Genomic DNA, 20,369 nt, shown 5'->3' with positions numbered 1-20,369 from the left:
TGCATTAACTCTCTACACTCCATCCATATCGGCCCCTCTGTCCTTGCCTCTCCTATGTATAGCACTCATGCTCTGTTCACATTGCTTAGCAGCGCAGATCCATTCAGTTCCACCATCCAACACAAGAGACGCTCTCACAAATCACTTAACCATCTGCTCACTCTTTCGATCCTCCTCCTCCTAGTTGCTGGAGACATCTCTCCAAACCCCGGCCCCCCATGTTATAGCCAGTCAAACCTCCCAATTTCTACACCCAGAAACCCCTCTAACCTTATTAATATTCCCTGCATGCCTTCTGTCTCTTTGAATTGTGCCCTTTGGAATTCTCGCTCTGTGTGTAATAAACTCTCCTTCATCCATGACTTCTTCCTTTCTAATTCTCTTAACCTCCTGGCTCTTACTGAAACCTGGATCCAGCAGTCAGACACCACCGCTGCTGCTGCTCTTTCATATGGTGCACTACACTTTTCTCATACCCCAAGATCGGACAACAGAGCAGGTGGAGGCGTTGGTCTGCTCCTTTCACCAAAATGTACTTTCCAAGTTATCCCCCAAGTACCCTCACTTGTCTTCCCTTCCTTTGAGGTCCATGTGGTCAGACTCTACGTCCCCTTCTCCATGCGAGTGGTGGTGGTGTATCGTCCTCCCGGCCCCTCTCATCAGTTCCTGGATCATTTTGCCACCTGGCTTCCACACTTTCTTTCCTGTGACACCCCCACCCTTATCATGGGTGATTTCAACATCCCTATTGCCTCTCCCCTCTCCCCATCTGCTTCTCACCTTTTGGCTCTAACCTCCTCTTTCGGCCTCTCGCAGCATACTAACTCGCCAACACATGAAGATGGAAACTCCCTTGACTTGGTCTTCTCCCGGCTTTGCTCAGTGGATGATTTCACAAACTCCCCTCTCCCACTCTCTGACCACCACCTTCTTTCATTCTCTATCAAGAACTGCCATCCCGCTCAGGTCACCCCCACTTTCCACACTTATAGAAACATACAGGCCATTAACACCCAGGAACTTATGAAGAACTTGCAGTCCTCATTGGCCCCAATCTCCTCCATCTCATGTCCTGATTCTGCTCTGAAGCATTACAATGAAACCCTGCAAAGTGCCCTGGATGAAGCTGCTCCTCCTATACATAAAACAACTCGGCACAGACGGCAACAACCGTGGCACACGCTGCAAACACGTTTCCTGCAGCGGTGCTCCAGGTGCGCAGAACGTCTGTGGAGAAAATCTAATCTACCCGAAGATTTCATCCATTATAAGTTCATGCTAAAGACATACAATTCTGCCCTTCACCTCTCCAAACAAACCTACTTCAACACCCTCATCACCTCCCTGTCCAATAACCCTAAACGTCTCTTTGACACGTTCCAGTCCCTACTCAACCCAAGAGCGCAGGCCCCAACCACGGATCTCCGTGCTGACAATCTGGCCAATTACTTCAAAGAAAAAATTGACCATATTCGACAGGAAATCATCTCCCAATCTCTTCATACCATGCACTGTCCTCCCTCCCCCACTGCATCTAGTTCACTCTCTGACTTTGAACCAGTTACAGAAGAAGAAGTAAGCAGGCTCCTTGCATCTTCTCGCCCGACCACTTGCACCAGTGACCCCATTCCGTCACATTTCCTCCAGTCCCTTTCCCCGGCTGTCACCTCTCACCTAACTAAAATATTCAACCTTTCCCTCACTTCCGGTATTTTTCCCTCCTCATTTAAGCATGCCATCATACATCCATTACTTAAAAAACCATCCCTCGACCAAAACTGTGCCGCTAATTATAGACCTGTCTCTAATCTTCCCTTCATCTCTAAACTCCTCGAACGCCTGGTCCACTCCCGTCTTACCCGCTATCTCTCAGATAACTCTCTTCTCGACCCTCTTCAATCTGGTTTCCGCTCTTTACACTCTACTGAAACTGCCCTCACTAAAGTCTCTAATGACCTACTAACAGCTAAATCTAATGGTCACTACTCCATGCTAATCCTCTTGGATCTCTCTGCAGCATTTGATACTGTGGATCATCAGCTCCTCCTCACTATGCTCCGCTCCATCGGCCTCAAGGACACCGTTCTCTCCTGGTTCTCCTCCTATCTCTCTGACCGATCCTTCACTGTATGTTTCGCTGGTTCCTCCTCCTCTCACCTTCCCCTTACTGTTGGGGTTCCTCAAGGATCAGTCCTAGGCCCCCTCCTCTTCTCTTTGTATACTGCCCCTATTGGACAAACAATCAGTAGATTTGGCTTCCAGTACCATCTCTATGCTGACGACACCCAACTATACACTTCTTCTCCTGATCTCACGCCTGCCTTATTAGAAAACACCAGTGATTGTCTTACCGCTGTCTCTAGCATCATGTCCTCCCTCTATCTGAAACTAAACCTGTCAAAAACTGAACTCCTCGTGTTTTCTCCCTCTACTAACCTACCTTTGCCTGACATTGCCATCTCCGTTTGCGGTTCCACCATTACTCCAAAGCAACATGCCCGCTGCCTTGGGGTCATCCTTGATTCTGACCTTTCATTCACCCCCCACATCCGATCACTGGCTCGCTCTTCTTACCTGCATCTCAAAAACATTTCTAGAATTCGCCCTTTTCTTACTTTCGACTCTGCAAAAACTCTTACTGTTTCACTTATTCATTCTCGTCTGGACTATTGTAACTCTCTACTAATCGGCCTCCCTCTTACCAAACTCTCCCCGCTCCAATCTGTCCTGAATGCTGCTGCCAGGATCATATTCCTCACCAACCGTTACACCGATGCCTCTACCTTGTGCCAGTCATTACACTGGTTACCCATCCACTCAAGAATCCAGTACAAAACTACTACCCTCATCCACAAAGCACTCCATGGCTCAGCACCACCCTACATCTCCTCTCTGGTCTCAGTCTACCACCCTACCCGTGCCCTCCGCTCCGCTGATGACCTCAGGTTAGCATCCTCAATAATCAGAACCTCCCACTCCCGTCTCCAAGACTTTACACGTGCTGCGCCGATTCTTTGGAATGCACTACCTAGGATAATACGATTAATCCCCAATCCCCACAGTTTTAAGCGTGCCCTAAAAACTCATTTGTTCAGACTGGCCTACCGCCTCAATGCATTAACCTAACGATCCCTGTGTGGCCTATATTAAAAAAAAAAAAAAATTAATTAACTGGTTCATGCAGCTTTACATGAACACCCAAGCCTTACACTATGGCTGGTCCGAATAACTATAGCAATTGTTACCATCCACCTCTCGTGTCTCCCCTTTTCCTCATAGTTTGTAAGCTTACGAGCAGGGCCCTCACTCCTCTTGGTATCTGTTTTGAACTGTATTTCTGTTATGCTGTAATGTCTATTGTATGTACAAGTCCCCTCTATAATTTGTAAAGCGCTGCGGAATATGTTGGCGCTATATAAATAAAAATTATTATTATTATTATTATTATTATTAATCCTATCCTGGGCAATACTGTCTGCTGAGCTACTATACCTAATCCTATCCTGGGCGATACTGTCTGCTGAGCTACTATACCTAATCCTATCCTGGGCGATACTGTCTGCTGAGCTACTATACCTAATCCTATCCTGGGCGATACTGTCTGCTGAGCTACTATATCTAATCCTATCCTGGGCGATACTGTCTGCTGAGCTACTATGTCTAATCCTATCCTGGGCGATACTTTCTGCTGAGCTACTATATCTAATCCTATCCTGGGCGATACTGTCTGCTGAGCTACTGTATCTAATACCATCTTGTGCGATACTATCTGCTGATCTACTATACCTAATCCTATCCTGGGCGATACTGTCTGCTGAGCTACTATAACTAATCCTATCCTGGGCGATACTGTCTGCTGAGCTACTATACCTAATCCTTTCCTGGGCGATACTGTCTGCTGAGCTACTATAACTAATCCTATCCTGGGCGATACTGTCTGCTGAGCTACTATAACTAATCCTATCCTGGGCGATACTGTCTGCTGAGCTACTATACCTAATCCTATCCTGGGCGATACTGTCTGCTGAGCTACTATACCTAATCCTATCCTGGGCGATACTGTCTGCTGAGCTACTATAACTAATCCTATCCTGGGCGATACTTTCTGCTGAGCTACTATATCTAATCCTATCCTGGGCGATACTGTCTGCTGAGCTACTGTATCTAATACCATCTTGTGCGATACTATCTGCTGATCTAACCCCAAGTGTGATAATCTGCTAATCTACTGTATATAATCCTATCCTGTGCAATACTGTCTGCAGAGATACCGTACTATACCTAAACCTGTGTGATACAGTCTGCTACTCTACTGTATCTAATCCTATTCTGTATCATACTGTATCTAGTCTTATTCTGTCTGACACTGTCTGCTGAGCCAATGTATCCAAGCCCATTAGATACATAGCTCAGCAGACAGTATCATGTTGTATAGGATTAGATACTGGATACAGAATAGGATTAGGCACAGTAGCTCAGCAGACAGTCTCACACAGGATTGGATAAACAGGTCATGTGTGATACTATTTGCTCAGCTACTGTATCTAATCCTATTCTGAATTATACTGTCTTTTAAGCAAATATATCCCAGCCTTACTTTTGTGCCGAGCTGCAGTATCTAACCCGATTACATATGATCCAATCTTCTGAGCCACTGTATCTAATCCTGGGGAAGCACGCAGCTCTACATCAGCCATCATATTACTTCATTGCAGATTGCGCTGTATCCAAGCCTCGGATCATTTGATTGTGAGCTCCGCTAATCCCCCGTCAGAGCACGGCCAGGTCCTCCACAATGGAGGAGCCGTCTGATACAGCCGAGAGGGGCTCTTGGGAAATTTACAGGGGCCACACTATAAAGTATATGATGTACATGGATGCCTATGCAGTCACATCATCAGTCTCAACATTGGGGTTTTGGGGTCTCCCCCGGCGCGAGCTGCTACGCAGCATCTTATTTACCGATTTTGAGACTTATTTTTTGTCCCCACAAATTTTTGGTCTCACAGACGCCAATTAGCAAGGAGAGTGACACACTGAGGATGAGGCAGAACGGGCGCAGATGGCGGAGCGGGCGCAGCGGGGGAAGGGGAGACGTTTTATTGTTCTCTCGCAGCCTCATCAATAAAACATGGAGGAGAGACGCAAACGTGTCCCAGAATTCTCCTCCAGATCTGTATGGGGATTTTTCCTGGATCAATTGCGGCTTGTGAGCCGACAACTGGCGACACCGTTCACTTCTTGGGGTTGTGCATCTGTGTCCGCCATAACACTGGACGGGGTAACCCACGATTATGGGGTGAGGATATGATCAGATCCGGCCGACAAGTGGCGCTGATGCCGCTAATTACTGTGAATTGTTTGCAGCCGATTAGAATAATCCCGTCCACCGCCCCGAACATTTACAGGCATCAATTTGTCGCCATTTATTCATATGAAAGGCAAAACAAAGCTGCCCCCGACCTGCAGAGCCACGGTTTCCGTCACCGCTGATTATTATTTATCTTCACTTGGGGATAACTGCGAAGACACGATCGCCTGTGATCAGCACAATCACCAGATGTGATAACATGCTGATAATGAGGACGACCGCTGCAGTCCTATGTAAGCCAAGCTTCATGGCCGGATCAGGAAAATGTCTGCTCTTTTCCAATAGACATTGGAGACTGCACCTGCACTGATACACTGTAACAAACTCAGTACGAGAGAGATTTGTGCTGCTTCTATGCTCACCTCACAGAGGATTGTCCACACTGATACATAGCAACAAAGCATCAGCTGTGAAACAAATTTGCAACATTTCAAACCGTTGTACTCTAGAATGGTTACCTCTGCCGTAACGATGCCGGGAGCACCAGCCTACACTAACGCTACACAGATACAGACGTAGACTGCGTAGGACGCCGCGGACTCACCAGTCCTGTAGCCGGTGTTGTTCAGGTACACAGAGAAGGTGTGCGGTTCGTGCTGCGCCTGCCACGACGGTGACGAGCAGTTCTCGTTGTTGGTGTAGGTATTGTGGTTGTGGACATACTTTCCCGTCAGGATGGAGGAGCGGGAAGGGCAGCACATGGGGGTGGTGACAAAGGCGTTAATAAAGTGCGTCCCTCCCTGCTCCATGATGCGCTTTGTCTTGTTCATCACGGACATGGAACCTGGAAGAGAATAAGAAACCAGGAAATATCGTAAGCGCAGACATTGGGAACACATGGAGTCTGGATACACGACATAACACTACAGGATGGGTGGTATAACACCACTATAATAATACAGGACGGGTGGTATAATACCGCTATAATAATACAGAATGGGTCGTATAATACCGCTATAATTATACAGCACGGGTGGTAAAATACTGCTATAATAATACAGGACGGGTGGTATAATACTGCTATAATAATACAGGACGGGTGGTATAATACTGCTATAATAATACAGGACGGGTGGTATAATACAGCTATAATAATACAGGACGGGTGGTATAATACAGCTATAATAATACAGAATGGGTGGTATAATACCACTATAATTATACAGGATGGGTGGTATAAAACCGCTATAATAATACAGGATGGGTGGTATAATACCACTATAATAATACAGGACGGGTGGTATAATACCGCTATAATAATACAGAATGGGTCGTATAATACCGCTATAATTATACAGCACGGGTGGTAAAATACTGCTATAATAATACAGGACGGGTGGTATAATACTGCTATAATAATACAGGACGGGTGGTATAATACTGCTATAATAATACAGGACGGGTGGTATAATACAGCTATAATAATACAGGACGGGTGGTATAATACAGCTATAATAATACAGGACGGGTGGTATAATACAGCTATAATAATACAGAATGGGTGGTATAATACCACTATAATTATACAGGATGGGTGGTATAAAACCGCTATAATAATACAGGATGGGTGGTATAATACCACTATAATAATACAGGACGGGTGGTATAATACTATAATACATACGATATATAATAATATTAGGATACTACTATAACAATGTGTTCTGGATGTGACTAGTATATAAGGCCTGATATAACTGTGGTGAGGAATACAGGGGGTTCTCTTGGGTAGATCGGAGGTCCCAGCACTTTCACATTACACCCTTTGCTTCATCCTGTGCTACATTTCAGGGGCTCAGAGGCTCGGCCCCCCATTCTGCATTTGCTCAGCCTACACATTATCCCGGGGCGGCTCCACAGCCACACTAAACGCTCTTCCATTAAGGCTCTCCGGCTGATTGTGAGGATGTGACAGGAGCATCTGTGCGGGCACGATCGGACATGCGGCACGACCCCGGGGAGCGCGCAGGACCCCGCCACCACCGATATGGAAACACATGATCTAATATGAAGGTAATGGAGGATGACAGCGGAGGGGCGGCCGCCATCAGCAGCGCTCACACAACTAGGGCGAACATAAATATTTAAACTTACAGCCAAAACAACTTCAGATTTAAATCACTACAACCCCCAACAGACAAAACGTTACATTAACCCCCTCCATGCTCACCGGAGCCAAGAACGCCACCACCACTCCTCTGGTGTAGAGATACAGTATCATTACTGTTAAGTAATGTCTTCCCTCCTTGTATCGATATATATTATTATTAATCATTTCCTCTCTTGCTTCTCTCCATGTGATCAATATTCAATTCTTCCATGTATCAATAATACTAATGTGTTCATACTCAAGAGAAATAGTAATAATGTAGCAAAACACAAGAGGAGGTGATTATTAATAATATATCACTACACCACAGGAGGTGATGACTGAGGTGCAATAATAATCGGCATCCTTTGGTATATTGATATATTAATAATAATCACCTCCTCCTCTTATGTATGGATAGATTTTCATTAACATTGATAATTTCTTCCTTTCGTATTGATATGTTATTACTACGGTAATCACTTCCTCCAATGTATCAATACTTTATCAATAATCACTTCCTCCTGTGTAAAAATATATTTTTAATCAATTCCTCTTATATCGCTAATAAAGTAGAGATACAAAAGGAAATAATAATGTAGCAAACACGAGAGGAAATTATTAATTATATATCAATATAACAGGTGATAATTATTATTAATAATCTCCCTCCTTTGTACTGTTATGTTATTATTCACTTCCTCTTGTATATAAATTTATAATGATTATTAATTACTTCTTTCATAAATAATAATGTACCCATACTCGAGAGGAATTATTAATATTAATAATAAAAAATATGATTAATTAAAACAAGACCGGAAATGATTATATTATCATATACCTCCTATGTTAATGTAATTTTAACTACCTCTGCTATATTTCTATATTATTAATGACCACATCTTGTGTATACAGTATCATTACTGTTACGTAGTTTCTTCCTCGTGTTGATGTTATTACTAATCATCATCTCTATGTCGCGATACATTATCAATAAGTTTCTCTCTTGTATTGAGCTGTTCTCATCAATATTCACTTCCTCCTGTGCATTGATAATAATAAAGTATCAATAAATAAATAATAATAATAATAATGTAGCAAAACACGAGAGGAGGCGATCATTAATAATACATTAATATACCAGAGGAAGTGATGATGATTATTTTAATTTTTTTTATTTATTAATCATCATCACTTCCTCTGGTATATTGATATACTATTAATAATCACCTCTTCTTGTGTAGATACATTCCCATTGCTAATAATTAATTCCTTTCATATCGATACATTATTACTGATACATTATTATTGATTCTCATTTCCTCCTGTGCATCAATAAATTATCATATTATTCATTTCTTTAGCTCATGTATCAATTCTTACCAATTGCTTCCTCTCCTTTTCATACATTATTATTAATAATTACTTAATGATGGAATATTAGCTTTATTCTCTCCTTCCTGTGTATCGATATATTATTATTATTATAGTAGTCCGGTCCCCTAGTGTCTTGCTACATTATTCTTCATCTCCTGCACTTGTACTCATGTACTTTGTCGGGTTCACCGATACATTGGTATTCATGTTTTGCGCTCTCGTATCGATGCATCGAGGATTTTCGGCCGCCGGCTATTTACATTTTCTGGATGAGCAGAATAATAAATGATCCCCGGGGCAGGGACTGAACAATCTCCATCTAATTGAAGAATGAAATTACCCTAATGTCAGCTGCACGTAATGAACGTGGCGGCTCCATCACTGGTGTTAGCAGATCTGACAAGTCGTTGTAGACGCTGCCGTCTGGGGATTTGCTGGCTCGGTAACTCGTAGTTAATGCATGCGGTGGCGCGAGCGCTGCTGATGGATTCCAGGCGCAGGGGATAATCTGCTGCTCTGCAAATCTAAGCCCCCAAATTTCCTGAGATTTGTCACTCTGTATGGATATTAGTGACAGGAAATGATGGCGAGAAGAATGCGTACGACAATCACCTCCCGGCACCTTCTTACTTCTCATCTATGTATACAGGGACAGGATGCAGCTGTCCACTAACCAGGGCACAACCAGCACCGCAGCGCCGGACGCCATCTTTATAGCCACACACGTAGCCCGTCTGACATTAGTCGCCATCTTTCTCTATATGCTACTAGAACGGACTTCACATCTCTCCCCTCCTCACAATTTACATACAGACCAGGCCGCCATCATGGCACGTACCCAGCTCCACATCCTGGTCGTCGGTCAGCACAAGGATGATGTTGGGGCGAATATTCCTGCGGTCCCTCTGGAATCGGCTCTTCAGTCGCTGCTTGGACAAGAAGGGGAGGCTTCCACTTCCCTCAATCACCGACAGGACAGACACGGTCAACAGGCCGAGCAGGAGAACTGGCCGCGCCATCGCGGGGCGATGAGGTCTTCTCTTCGGAGGGAGTCACAAGTTCTGTGGAGAAAAGGACAACTTGTCAAAAACTGCCATTTTGCACTTGTATTATGCACTCCATCCAAAGCTTGAACATGTCGTCAAGCTGCCCGCAGCCCTGAGAGTACAGGTATACTAGGGACTGCGGGCACCTTGCTGAAGCAGGGGGGAACTGTCGGGAGGCAGTAACATGACCGCCCCTTCATGGCTGGAGGTAAGAGGCATTTTTCTGCTCACAATGGACGTCTATTTAACGAGGAATAATAACGCCATTTCCTACTAATCCCTTATTAATTGGCCTCATTCACAGTCACTAGGAGGACGCTGCATGAATCCGCCTCCGCGTGCTATGGATTATTAAACGCCATTATTCCAAGGTTCTACACTCAATACTCAGTTATTCACCGTCTCATCGGGAACGTTGTGATCCTCACTGGAGCCGTGGGGTCACACGAGGCCGGAGCAGCTCTCGCCATCCCTCACAATCTGACAGCTGAACATTACAATCACCGGCAGCCCCCCATACATAAACACGGGCTTCCTAAATGGGGAAGATGAAGGGGCAGAGGTACGGGGTGGAGGGGCTGAGGGGCTGCTGTAATTACACTGGCACTGACTCCATAGATCCAGAATTCACAAAGGATCAAAAAGGCTTTGGGGCAGAAAAAGAAAAATGCCATGAATGGGGGAATATGTATTTTAGAGCCAAAACGGCAAACGAAACATTGGAAACATTCACCTGAGACCACAGATAGTATGTAATGATGATGGTGGTATGAAAACCACTGGTGTCAGGCGAACTGAGATCACCAATGCCGCTATGGTCCCCAAAGTATCGTTGGTCAATGTTGTTGGGGATGAAATTTGCCAAAATGTGTAGAAAGGCTACATCCTAAGGATTCAGATGAGTCTAAAAATGAGGGTGCAACCAAATATGATGTAAAAAAAAAATGTTGAAGTGACAGTGATCTTAAAACAGATCAATACATCCTCTGACTTGACAACGGGGATCTCTGTACCACGGAACTCATTCCTTATTTGTAAAGCTTTTCTTTATAGGTTTTAAGATCACTGTTGCGTTATTTACTTTTTACATATATTTTTTGTTTTCAAATAAATATTTTCTCCAGCATATTTGGCTGATGGTTGAGCCTCACTTTTTTGCAGTTAGTTCCTGATTTTTAGGGTTTTCTGAATTCAATGGATCTGGCCTCTATGAGGAGGTACATGTGGGTCATGAAGTCGCGGGCGACGGCTGCCCAGCCATGGGTCGGGCGACGGCTGCCCAGCCATGGGTCGGGCGACGGCTGCCCAGCCATGGGTCGGGCGACGGCTGCCCAGCCATGGGTCGGGCGACGGCTGCCCAGCCATGGGTCGGGCGACGGCTGCCCAGCCATGGGTCGGGCGACGGCTGCCCAGCCATGGGTCGGGCGACGGCTGCCCAGCCATGGGTCGGGCGACGGCTGCCCAGCCATGGGTCGGGCGACGGCTGCCCAGCCATGGGTCGGGCGACGGCTGCCCAGCCATGGGTCGGGCGACGGCTGCCCAGCCATGGGTCGGGCGACGGCTGCCCAGCCATGGGTCGGGCGACGGCTGCCCAGCCATGGGTCGGGCGACGGCTGCCCAGCCATGGGTCGGGCGACGGCTGCCCAGCCATGGGTCGGGCGACGGCTGCCCAGCCATGGGTCGGGCGACGGCTGCCCAGCCATGGGTCGGGCGACGGCTGCCCAGCCATGGGTCGGGCGACGGCTGCCCAGCCATGGGTCGGGCGACGGCTGCCCAGCCATGGGTCGGGCGACGGCTGCCCAGCCATGGGTCGGGCGACGGCTGCCCAGCCATGGGTCGGGCGACGGCTGCCCAGCCATGGGTCGGGCGACGGCTGCCCAGCCATGGGTCGGGCGACGGCTGCCCAGCCATGGGTCGGGCGACGGCTGCCCAGCCATGGGTCGGGCGACGGCTGCCCAGCCATGGGTCAGGTGATGGGGGACAGCTGCTCTCACTCTTTGTAGGGGCTGAATGGATGGAACAAAGCTCCTGCTCGGTGGGTATTAGGTTTTTTTCAACCATGAGAGAGTGTTGGATTTGCTCCAAGTTGGACACAAAAGTGAAATAATTACAATTTTAATATGTCGGCCTCGCCTTTGTCTGCCTGGAAAAAAGCCTAGAAAAATAATACATGTAAAAAGGACAAGGCCGTGGATTCTAGCACAGTTTACAGACATTCTGTTTGCAGGAGAAAAACAACTACAACACCTCTGAAATGGTGGAAAAAATTGGTGGCGTTGTCCCAGCACACGGGGGAGGAGGGCTCATGTGACTGTGATTGCTGCAATTATTGAGAGCAGAGGCTTCTCTTACTCAATTCCTTCATCCAAGACGCCCAGAGAGCCAAAAACAGAGAAACTCAAACCAGAACTAGACAGAAGTGACAGTGATATCAAGCCAGGGGTCAAGGATGGAAATGATAAAACTACAGTATAATAAAACATCACAAAGAACAAATCACAAAAGTAACAGAACTATTCAACGCCCAAAAATGACTCATACAGTGCATAAATATAATACTGCCATACAAGGCATAAAATGGTAACATACAGTGACAGAATAATAAAGTCATGGCGTCCCAATTATATCATACAGCCACCCAACTAGTGCAGCTGGATGGTCCCCCCACAGCCACAAGGCAAGCACCCAATACAGCCACAAAGCTAGCAACCACTACATCCACAAGGCAAGCAACCACTACAGCCACAAGGCAAGCAACTACTACAGCCACAAGGCAAGCAACCACTACAGCCACAAGGTTAGCAACCACCACAGCCACAAGGCAAGCAACCACCACAGCCACAAGGCAAGCAACCACCACAGCCACAAGGCTATCAACCACTACAGCCACAAGCCTAGCAACCACTACAGCCACAAGGCAAGCACCCATTACAGCCACAAAGCTAGCAACCACTACATCCACAAGGCAAGCAACCACTACAGCCACAGCCTAGCAACCACCACAGCCACAAGGCTATCAACCACTACAGCCACAAGGCTAGCAACCACTACAGCCACAAGGCTAGCAACCACTACAGCCACAAGGCTAGCAACCACTACAGCCACAAGGCTAGCAACCACTACAGCCACAAGGCTAGCAACCACTACAGCCACAAGGCTAGCAACCACTACAGCAACAAGGCTAGCACAACTACAGCCACAAGGTTAGAACCACTACAGCCACAAGGCTAGCAACCACTACGGCCACAAGGCTAGCAATCACTACAGCCACAAGGCTAGCAATCACTACAGCCACAAGGCTAGCAACCACTACAGCCACAAGGCTAGCAACCACTACAGCCACAAGGCTAGCAACCACTACAGCCACAAGGTTAGAACCACTACAGCCACAAGGCTAGCAACCACTACAGCCACAAGGCTAGCAACCACTACAGCCACAAGGCTAGCAACCACTACAGCCACAAGGCTAGCAACCACTACAGCCACAAGGCTAGCAACCACTACAGCCACAAGGCTAGCAACCACTACAGCCACAAGGCTAGCAACCACTACAGCCACAAGGCTAGCAACCACTACAGCCACAAGGCCAGCACCACTACAGCCACAAGGTTAGAACCACTACAGCCACAAGGCTAACAACCACTACTGCCACAAGGCTAGCAACCACTACAGCCACAAGGCTAGAACCTCTACAGCCACAAGGCTGAGCAACCACTATAGCCACAAGGCTAGCAACCACTACTGCCACAAGGTTTGAAAACACCACAGCCACACAGCAAACAACCACAAGGCTAGCAACTAGTGATGAGAGAAGTACACTCGTTGCTCGGGTTTTCCCGAGCACGCTCGGGTTTTCCCAAGCACGCTCGGGTGACCTCCGAGTATTTATGACTGCTCGGAGATTTAGTTTGTCACCTGAGCTGAATGATTTACAGCTGCTACACAGCTTGAACACATGTGGGAATTCCCTAGCAATCAGGCAACCCCCACATGTACTCAGCCTGGCTAGTAGCAGTAAATCATTCAGGTGAGGTGACAAACTAAATCTCTGAACGCTAAAATATTCGGAGATCACCCGAGCGTGCTCGGGAAAACCCGATCAACGAGTACACTCGCTCATCACTACTAGCAACCACGACATCCACAAAGCTAGCACCACTACAGCCACAAGGCTAGCAACCACTACAGCCACAAGGCGAGCAACCACCACAGCCACAAGGCGAGCAACCACCACAGCCACAAGGCGAGCAACCACCACAGCCACAAGGCGAGCAACCACCACAGCCACAAGGCGAGCAACCACCACAGCCACAAGGCTAGCAACCACCACAGCCACAAGGCGAGCAACCACCACAGCCACAAGGCGAGTAACCACCACAGCCACCAGGCTAGCAACCACCACAGCCCTTGGCTAGCAACCACTACAGCAACAAGGCAAGCAACCACTACAGCCACAAGTCTAGCAACCACCACAGCCACAAGGCAAGGAAACACTACTGCCACAAGGCTAGAACCACTACAGCCACAAGGCTAGCAACCACCACAGCCACAAGGAATGGAAACACTACTGCCACGCAGAACCTAAAGAGCACAGCGATAAAGCGTCAAAACATTACAAACATACAGTGACAAAACAACCCTACGAAGCCCACATAATATCACTACATGGTTTCCAAATATTACCACTATAGTGGTATATAAGGGCTACATAAAAACGCCCGGGGCCTGAGAACACACAGATACACACATCGTCAAGTCATGTTGGTTACTGCCTAGCAGTGCAGCCTGTGTAAATATGGGAAACACTAATTGAGCTTTGGCTGGGTAACAGGAAGCGTGCGCGGCCCAGAGAACGTTCTCAATTCTGCAGCTAATGAGCACGACTTCCGTCAATGAAAATGCTTAACTGCAAACATAAAGGGTCACACGTATCATGGAACATGTCTACCTCAACCAGGAACGACTAAACGTGAATGACGAGACCCCACATACACTCCACGGCTTAATTACACGTCTTATACTTCAGAGCTGCATTCAAAATCTGTCACTTGTCTATCCAGCTCACCGTTCCTAATGACATACATTAGGGAGATCCTCAGGGCATCGGAGGAGTAGATTGATTGACTTTGCTGCAATTCCTCCCCGGCAATAAACTATGTGGAATAATGAAGATATAATAGATATCTGCCACTGAAGCTTCTGTTAATTAATATTAAGGTTATGGCTCATTATGAGAGTCCCCATAGCTCCAAATAAGACATTCATCTCCATAACTGCGGGCACATGGGCCAGTAATGGGATGTGAAGGGTGGAGCGCACCCCCCGGGTGCAATAAATCATATATTATCAGGTTTAGGATCACTGGGAATACCATGATCATGATCTGCATCTCCTGTAAGAGAAGAGACGAGAAGCCAGAACCACTATTACCAGCCAGCAATCTCCCACCCCAGCCGAGGCTGTGAGCAAGATCATTACGCACTCCACTTTAGGCCCTCCGAAATACAGAGCAATTATAGGTCCACCGTGAAGTGCGGCCACAACAACAACTAATTCACGTTATCATCAATCAGGGACTTAAAAAAAAGAAAAAATTAAACACAGTAAATTCATCAGTAAACAGCACAAGCCTGTGCAGCAGAGAGGCAGGTTACTGTGTGGCAGATAATACAAGCCAGTGCAGCAGAGGCCGGTTACTGTATGGCAGATAATACAAACCAGTGCAGCAGAGAGGCAGGTTACTGTATGGCAGATAATACAAGCCTGTGCAGCAGAGAGGCAGGTTACTGTATGGCAGATAATACAAGCCAGTGCAGCAGAGGCCGGTTACTGTATGGCAGATAATACAAACCAGTGCAGCAGAGGCCGGTTACTGTATGGCAGATAATACAAACCAGTGCAGCAGAGAGGCAGGTTACTGTATGGCAGATAATACAAGCCAGTGCAGCAGAGGCCGGTTACTGTATGGCAGATAATACAAACCAGTGCAGCAGAGAGGCAGGTTACTGTATGGCAGATAATACAAGCCAGTGCAGCAGAGAGGCAGGTTACTGTATGGCAGATAATACAAGCCAGTGCAGCAGAGGCCGGTTACTGTATGGCAGATAATACAAACCAGTGCAGCAGAGAGGCAGGTTACTTTATGGCAGATAATACAAGCCTGTGCAGCAGAGAGGCAGGTTACTGTATGGCAGATAATACAAGCCAGTGCAGCAGAGGCCGGTTACTGTATGGCAGATAATACAAGCCTGTGCAGCAGAGAGGCAGGTTACTGTATGGCAGATAATACAAGCCAGTGCAGCAGAGGCCGGTTACTGTATGGCAGATAATACAAGCCTGTGCAGCAGAGAGGCAGGTTACTGTATGGCAGATAATACAAGCCAGTGCAGCAGAGGTCGGTTACCGTATGGCAGATAATACAAGCCAGTGCAGCAGAGGTCGGTTACCGTATGGCAGATAATACAAGCCAGTGCAGCAGAGGTCGGTTACTGTATGGCAGATAATACAAGCCTAGGCTGAACAAAGGCAGGTTACTGTATAGCAGGAGACATGACTGTGTAACAGAGAGCAGCAGGTTACTGTATAGCAGATAATACAAGCCTATGCAGCAGAGGTAGGCAGGCTACTGTATAGTAGCTGATACAAGCCTGTGCAGCAGACAGTCAGGTTACAGTATAGCAGGTGACAAAATCCTGTACTGTATAGCAGATAATGTAAGTCTGTGCAGTACAAAATAGATATCCTACTCTACAGCAGATGATACTAGACTGTTCAGCATAAAGAGAGAAATTGAAGTACAGCAGAAAATACAAGAATGTATAGCAAGTAAGAGCCACATCATACAAGTCCTTGAAGCGGCAGGTATTGCATAAAAAGCCTACACTGCAGTAGCATATAATACAAATGGGTACAGCACAGAGGCAGTTTACCGTACAGCAGATGACCTCTCTGCTGCACAGGCTTGTATTATCTGCTGTACAGTTAATTGCCTCTCTGTTGCACAGATTTGTATTATTTGCTACTGCAGTGTAGGCTTTTTTATGCAATACCTGCCGCTTTATGCTTCAAGGACTTTTATGATGTGCCTCTGACTTGCTATACATTCTTGTATCTGTCTCTTCATGCTACATGGGGTTGTATCATCTGATGTAGAGTGAACCATCTCTCTGTGCTGCACAGACATATCTGCTATACAGTAGCATGCCTCTCTCTGTTGCACAGACTTGTATTATCTGCTTTACAGTAACCTGCCTCTCCATTGCATAGACCAGTATTACATTATAGCAGATAATAGAAGCCTGTGCAGCAGAGAGAGGCACAATACTGTACAGCAGATATATAATACAAGCCTGTGCAGCACAAAGGGGTAGCTTACTGTACAGAAGATAATACAACCCTTTGTAGCATGAATAGACAGTCAATTGACAACAGATCATATAAGTCCTTGAGGCAGGGGTTGCATAAAATGAAAGCCTGCACTGCAGTATATAATACAAACCAATGCAGCAGAGAGAGGCACAATACTGTACAGCAGGGGTGTCAAACTGCATTCCTCGAGGGCTGTAAACAGGTCATGTTTTCAGGATTTCCTTTTACTGCACAGGTGATAATTTAATCACCTACACAAATAATGAGTTGGTGATTAAATTATCACCTGTGCAGTACAAGGAAATCCTGAAAACATGACCCGTTTGCAGCCCTCGAGGAATGCAGTTTGACACCCCTGCTGTACAGCATATATATATATATATATATAATACAAGTCTGTGCAACACAGAGGGACAGCTTACTGTACAGCAGATAATACAAACCTGTGTAGAATGAAGAGACAGTGAATTGACAGCATATTATACAAGTCCTTGAGGTAGGGGTTGCATAAAATTAAAGTCTACACAGCAGCATATAATACTAACCTGTGCAGCACAGAGAGGCAGCTTACTATACAGCAGACAATACAAATCTGTGCAGCTCTTACATATCCGATTTTGGTTCAGGAGTAGAAATTTATTCCAGCTCCCTTTCGATTAAGGCTGACGTATGAAGTGAATGCAGTTGGTGTTGAGAATCCTTCCTGGTAAAAACTTTTAGAATTTATACATCCTGTCTACCGATGACAAGATGCGTCAGGCCTTATCAAAAGCAGACAAGAACCCCGAGCCCACAAGGTACATGCTAGGAACCACAGCAGATAGAGCCTAACGTCCACCGATAAGTCGCCATTCCTCCTGCACGGCTGTCTTCTGTTTTCGGGGTCACCCTCTGTGTTTGTTTACACTCTCCAAAGTCTCCAGAGACAAAATGTGAAGCAGCAACATCAGGACCCCGAGGGGATCTGCTCAGTGTAAACAGAAGTATGATCATGTAACGCAAGCCGTCACGTGTGATCTTATCTCCCCCCGGAGCTCCGCATCTCCTCCATCTGCGCTCCTTAAAATATTTAGGCTGAGTTTACGCACACAGATTTCTCTCCAATCAGACCGATTGGTCAGAGTTGACCGTCTACACCCACGGATTTATTTTTAGATTAGAGGCAACTCTCATCTTCCTCATCAATTCTGAGGAAGAGGATTTCAGTACCCTATAATGGAGTCATCATGGCACAATCATGGCGATTGCCAGTTTTTTTTGATTGTTTGTTTCTTTCATGCAATTCAGATGAATTTTCGAGCAGATGATACAGACTTCACCTAAGACCAATAGTCTATTTACTCCCCCAAAAAGAAGACCTTTTTACTGGGGACTCATAATAACAGTAACCGATCACCGTCTATGTAAATACGCAAGAATGAGCAAGATGCCTTCATGCTCAAATAATTGTCGGCAGCACGTCCCCTCATCAGCCAGGGCTGTGGAATTGGAGCCTATTTTCGTGGAGTCGGTGTCATGGAAATTGAGTCGTCGGAGGTTTGGCTTACCAACTCCACAGCCCTGGCAGGGCTGTGGAGTCGGAGCCCATTTTGGTGTAGTCAGGATCGGTGTCTTGGAAATTGAGGAGTCGGAGTTCATTTGTGCAATTCATCTGTAAATGAAAAAGGTCTTGTAGACCAATTCTTGGTCAGATTAGACATATTTTGCTTAGATGTTTGTACATATACAAGCCCTCTAATCTTAGGTACAGGGATTGACGATGGTCCAATGCCATAAGAGCTAACGTGACCCCGCAGTTTAGTTACTCCTGAGCTCAACTAAAAGTCCCAGCCCGTCTGGAAACCCATAGGCTGAATAGACGGACATCAATGGGAATCTGAAAATGATGGAAACTGGGGTGATGGCTTAGTACATCCCACAAATCCAAAACCTGCACCATTCTCCACCTACAGTATATAGGTAGTAACATCGGACTAAAAGAGAAAACGAAAAGTCGAAAAAGCGATAATCCTTCTGAAATAATCATGCTGGTAACATGGCATTTGGTTATATTTCACGAGACCCTGGATATGACCCATGCTGCTGCTAGATGACTTACCAGGAGATATAATGATGCTGGTTACATGGCATTTGGTTGTATTTCACAAGACCCACGATATGACCCCATGATCAACGCCACTGCCGGACGACTTACCAGGAGATATAACGATGCTGGTCACATGGAATTTGGTTGTATTTCACGAGACCCTGGATATGACCCATGCTGCTGCCGGACGACTGACCAGGAGATATAATGATGCTGGTCACATGGCATTTGGTTATATTTCACGAGACCCTGGATATGACCCATGCTGCTGCCGGATGACTTACCAGGAGATATAATGATGCTGGTCACATGGCATTTGGTTATATTTCACGAGACCCTGGATATGACCCATGCTGCTGCTAGATGACTTACCAGGAGATATAATGATGCTGGTTACATGGCATTTGGTTATATTTCACGAGACCCTGGATATGACCCATGCCGCTGCCGGACGACTTACCAGGAGATATAATGATGCTGGTCACATGGCATTTGGTTATATTTCACGAGACCCTGGATATGACCCACGCCGCTGCCGGACGACTTACCAGGAGATATAATGATGCTGGTCACATGGCATTTGGTTATATTTCACGAGACCCTGGATATGACCCATGCTGCTGCCGGATGACTTACCAGGAGATATAATGATGCTGGTTACATGGCATTTGGTTATATTTCACGAGACCCTGGATATGACCCACGCCGCTGCCGGACGACTTACCAGGAGATATAATGATGCTGGTCACATGGCATTTGGTTATATTTCACGAGACCCTGGATATGACCCATGCTGCTGCCGGATGACTTACCAGGAGATATAATGATGCTGGTCACATGGCATTTGGTTATATTTCACGAGACCCTGGATATGACCCATGCTGCTGCTAGATGACTTACCAGGAGATATAATGATGCTGGTTACATGGCATTTGGTTATATTTCACGAGACCCTGGATATGACCCATGCTGCTGCCGGATGACTTACCAGGAGATATAATGATGCTGGTTACATGGCATTTGGTTATA

General features: G+C 46.3%; 1 protein-coding gene across 9 annotated transcripts in view; it reads right to left on the bottom strand.

Annotated features, from left to right (window-relative positions):
- Nucleotides 1-20,369, bottom strand: part of SULF2 (sulfatase 2) — a 110,149-nt gene that overhangs the window by 21,579 nt on the left and 68,201 nt on the right. For 8 of the 9 annotated variants that reach the window (XM_069750830.1, XM_069750836.1, XM_069750831.1 and 5 more), the window contains 2 exons: nt 9,679-9,901; nt 5,916-6,155 (listed from right to left, as the gene is read on the bottom strand). In XM_069750830.1, the coding sequence (XP_069606931.1) occupies nt 5,916-6,155; nt 9,679-9,859 (421 nt within the window). In that variant the 5' untranslated portion in view covers nt 9,860-9,901. Of the gene's footprint in view, nt 1-5,915; nt 6,156-9,678; nt 9,902-17,799; nt 18,331-20,369 lie in introns of those variants that run through there. The other variant, XM_069750835.1, reaches the window with a different exon arrangement.

The sequence above is a fragment of the Ranitomeya imitator genome, chromosome 2 (assembly GCF_032444005.1).
Source record: "Ranitomeya imitator isolate aRanImi1 chromosome 2, aRanImi1.pri, whole genome shotgun sequence".
Classification (NCBI taxonomy): domain Eukaryota; kingdom Metazoa; phylum Chordata; class Amphibia; order Anura; family Dendrobatidae; genus Ranitomeya; species Ranitomeya imitator.
This window is presented reverse-complemented; position numbering and strand designations above follow the sequence as displayed.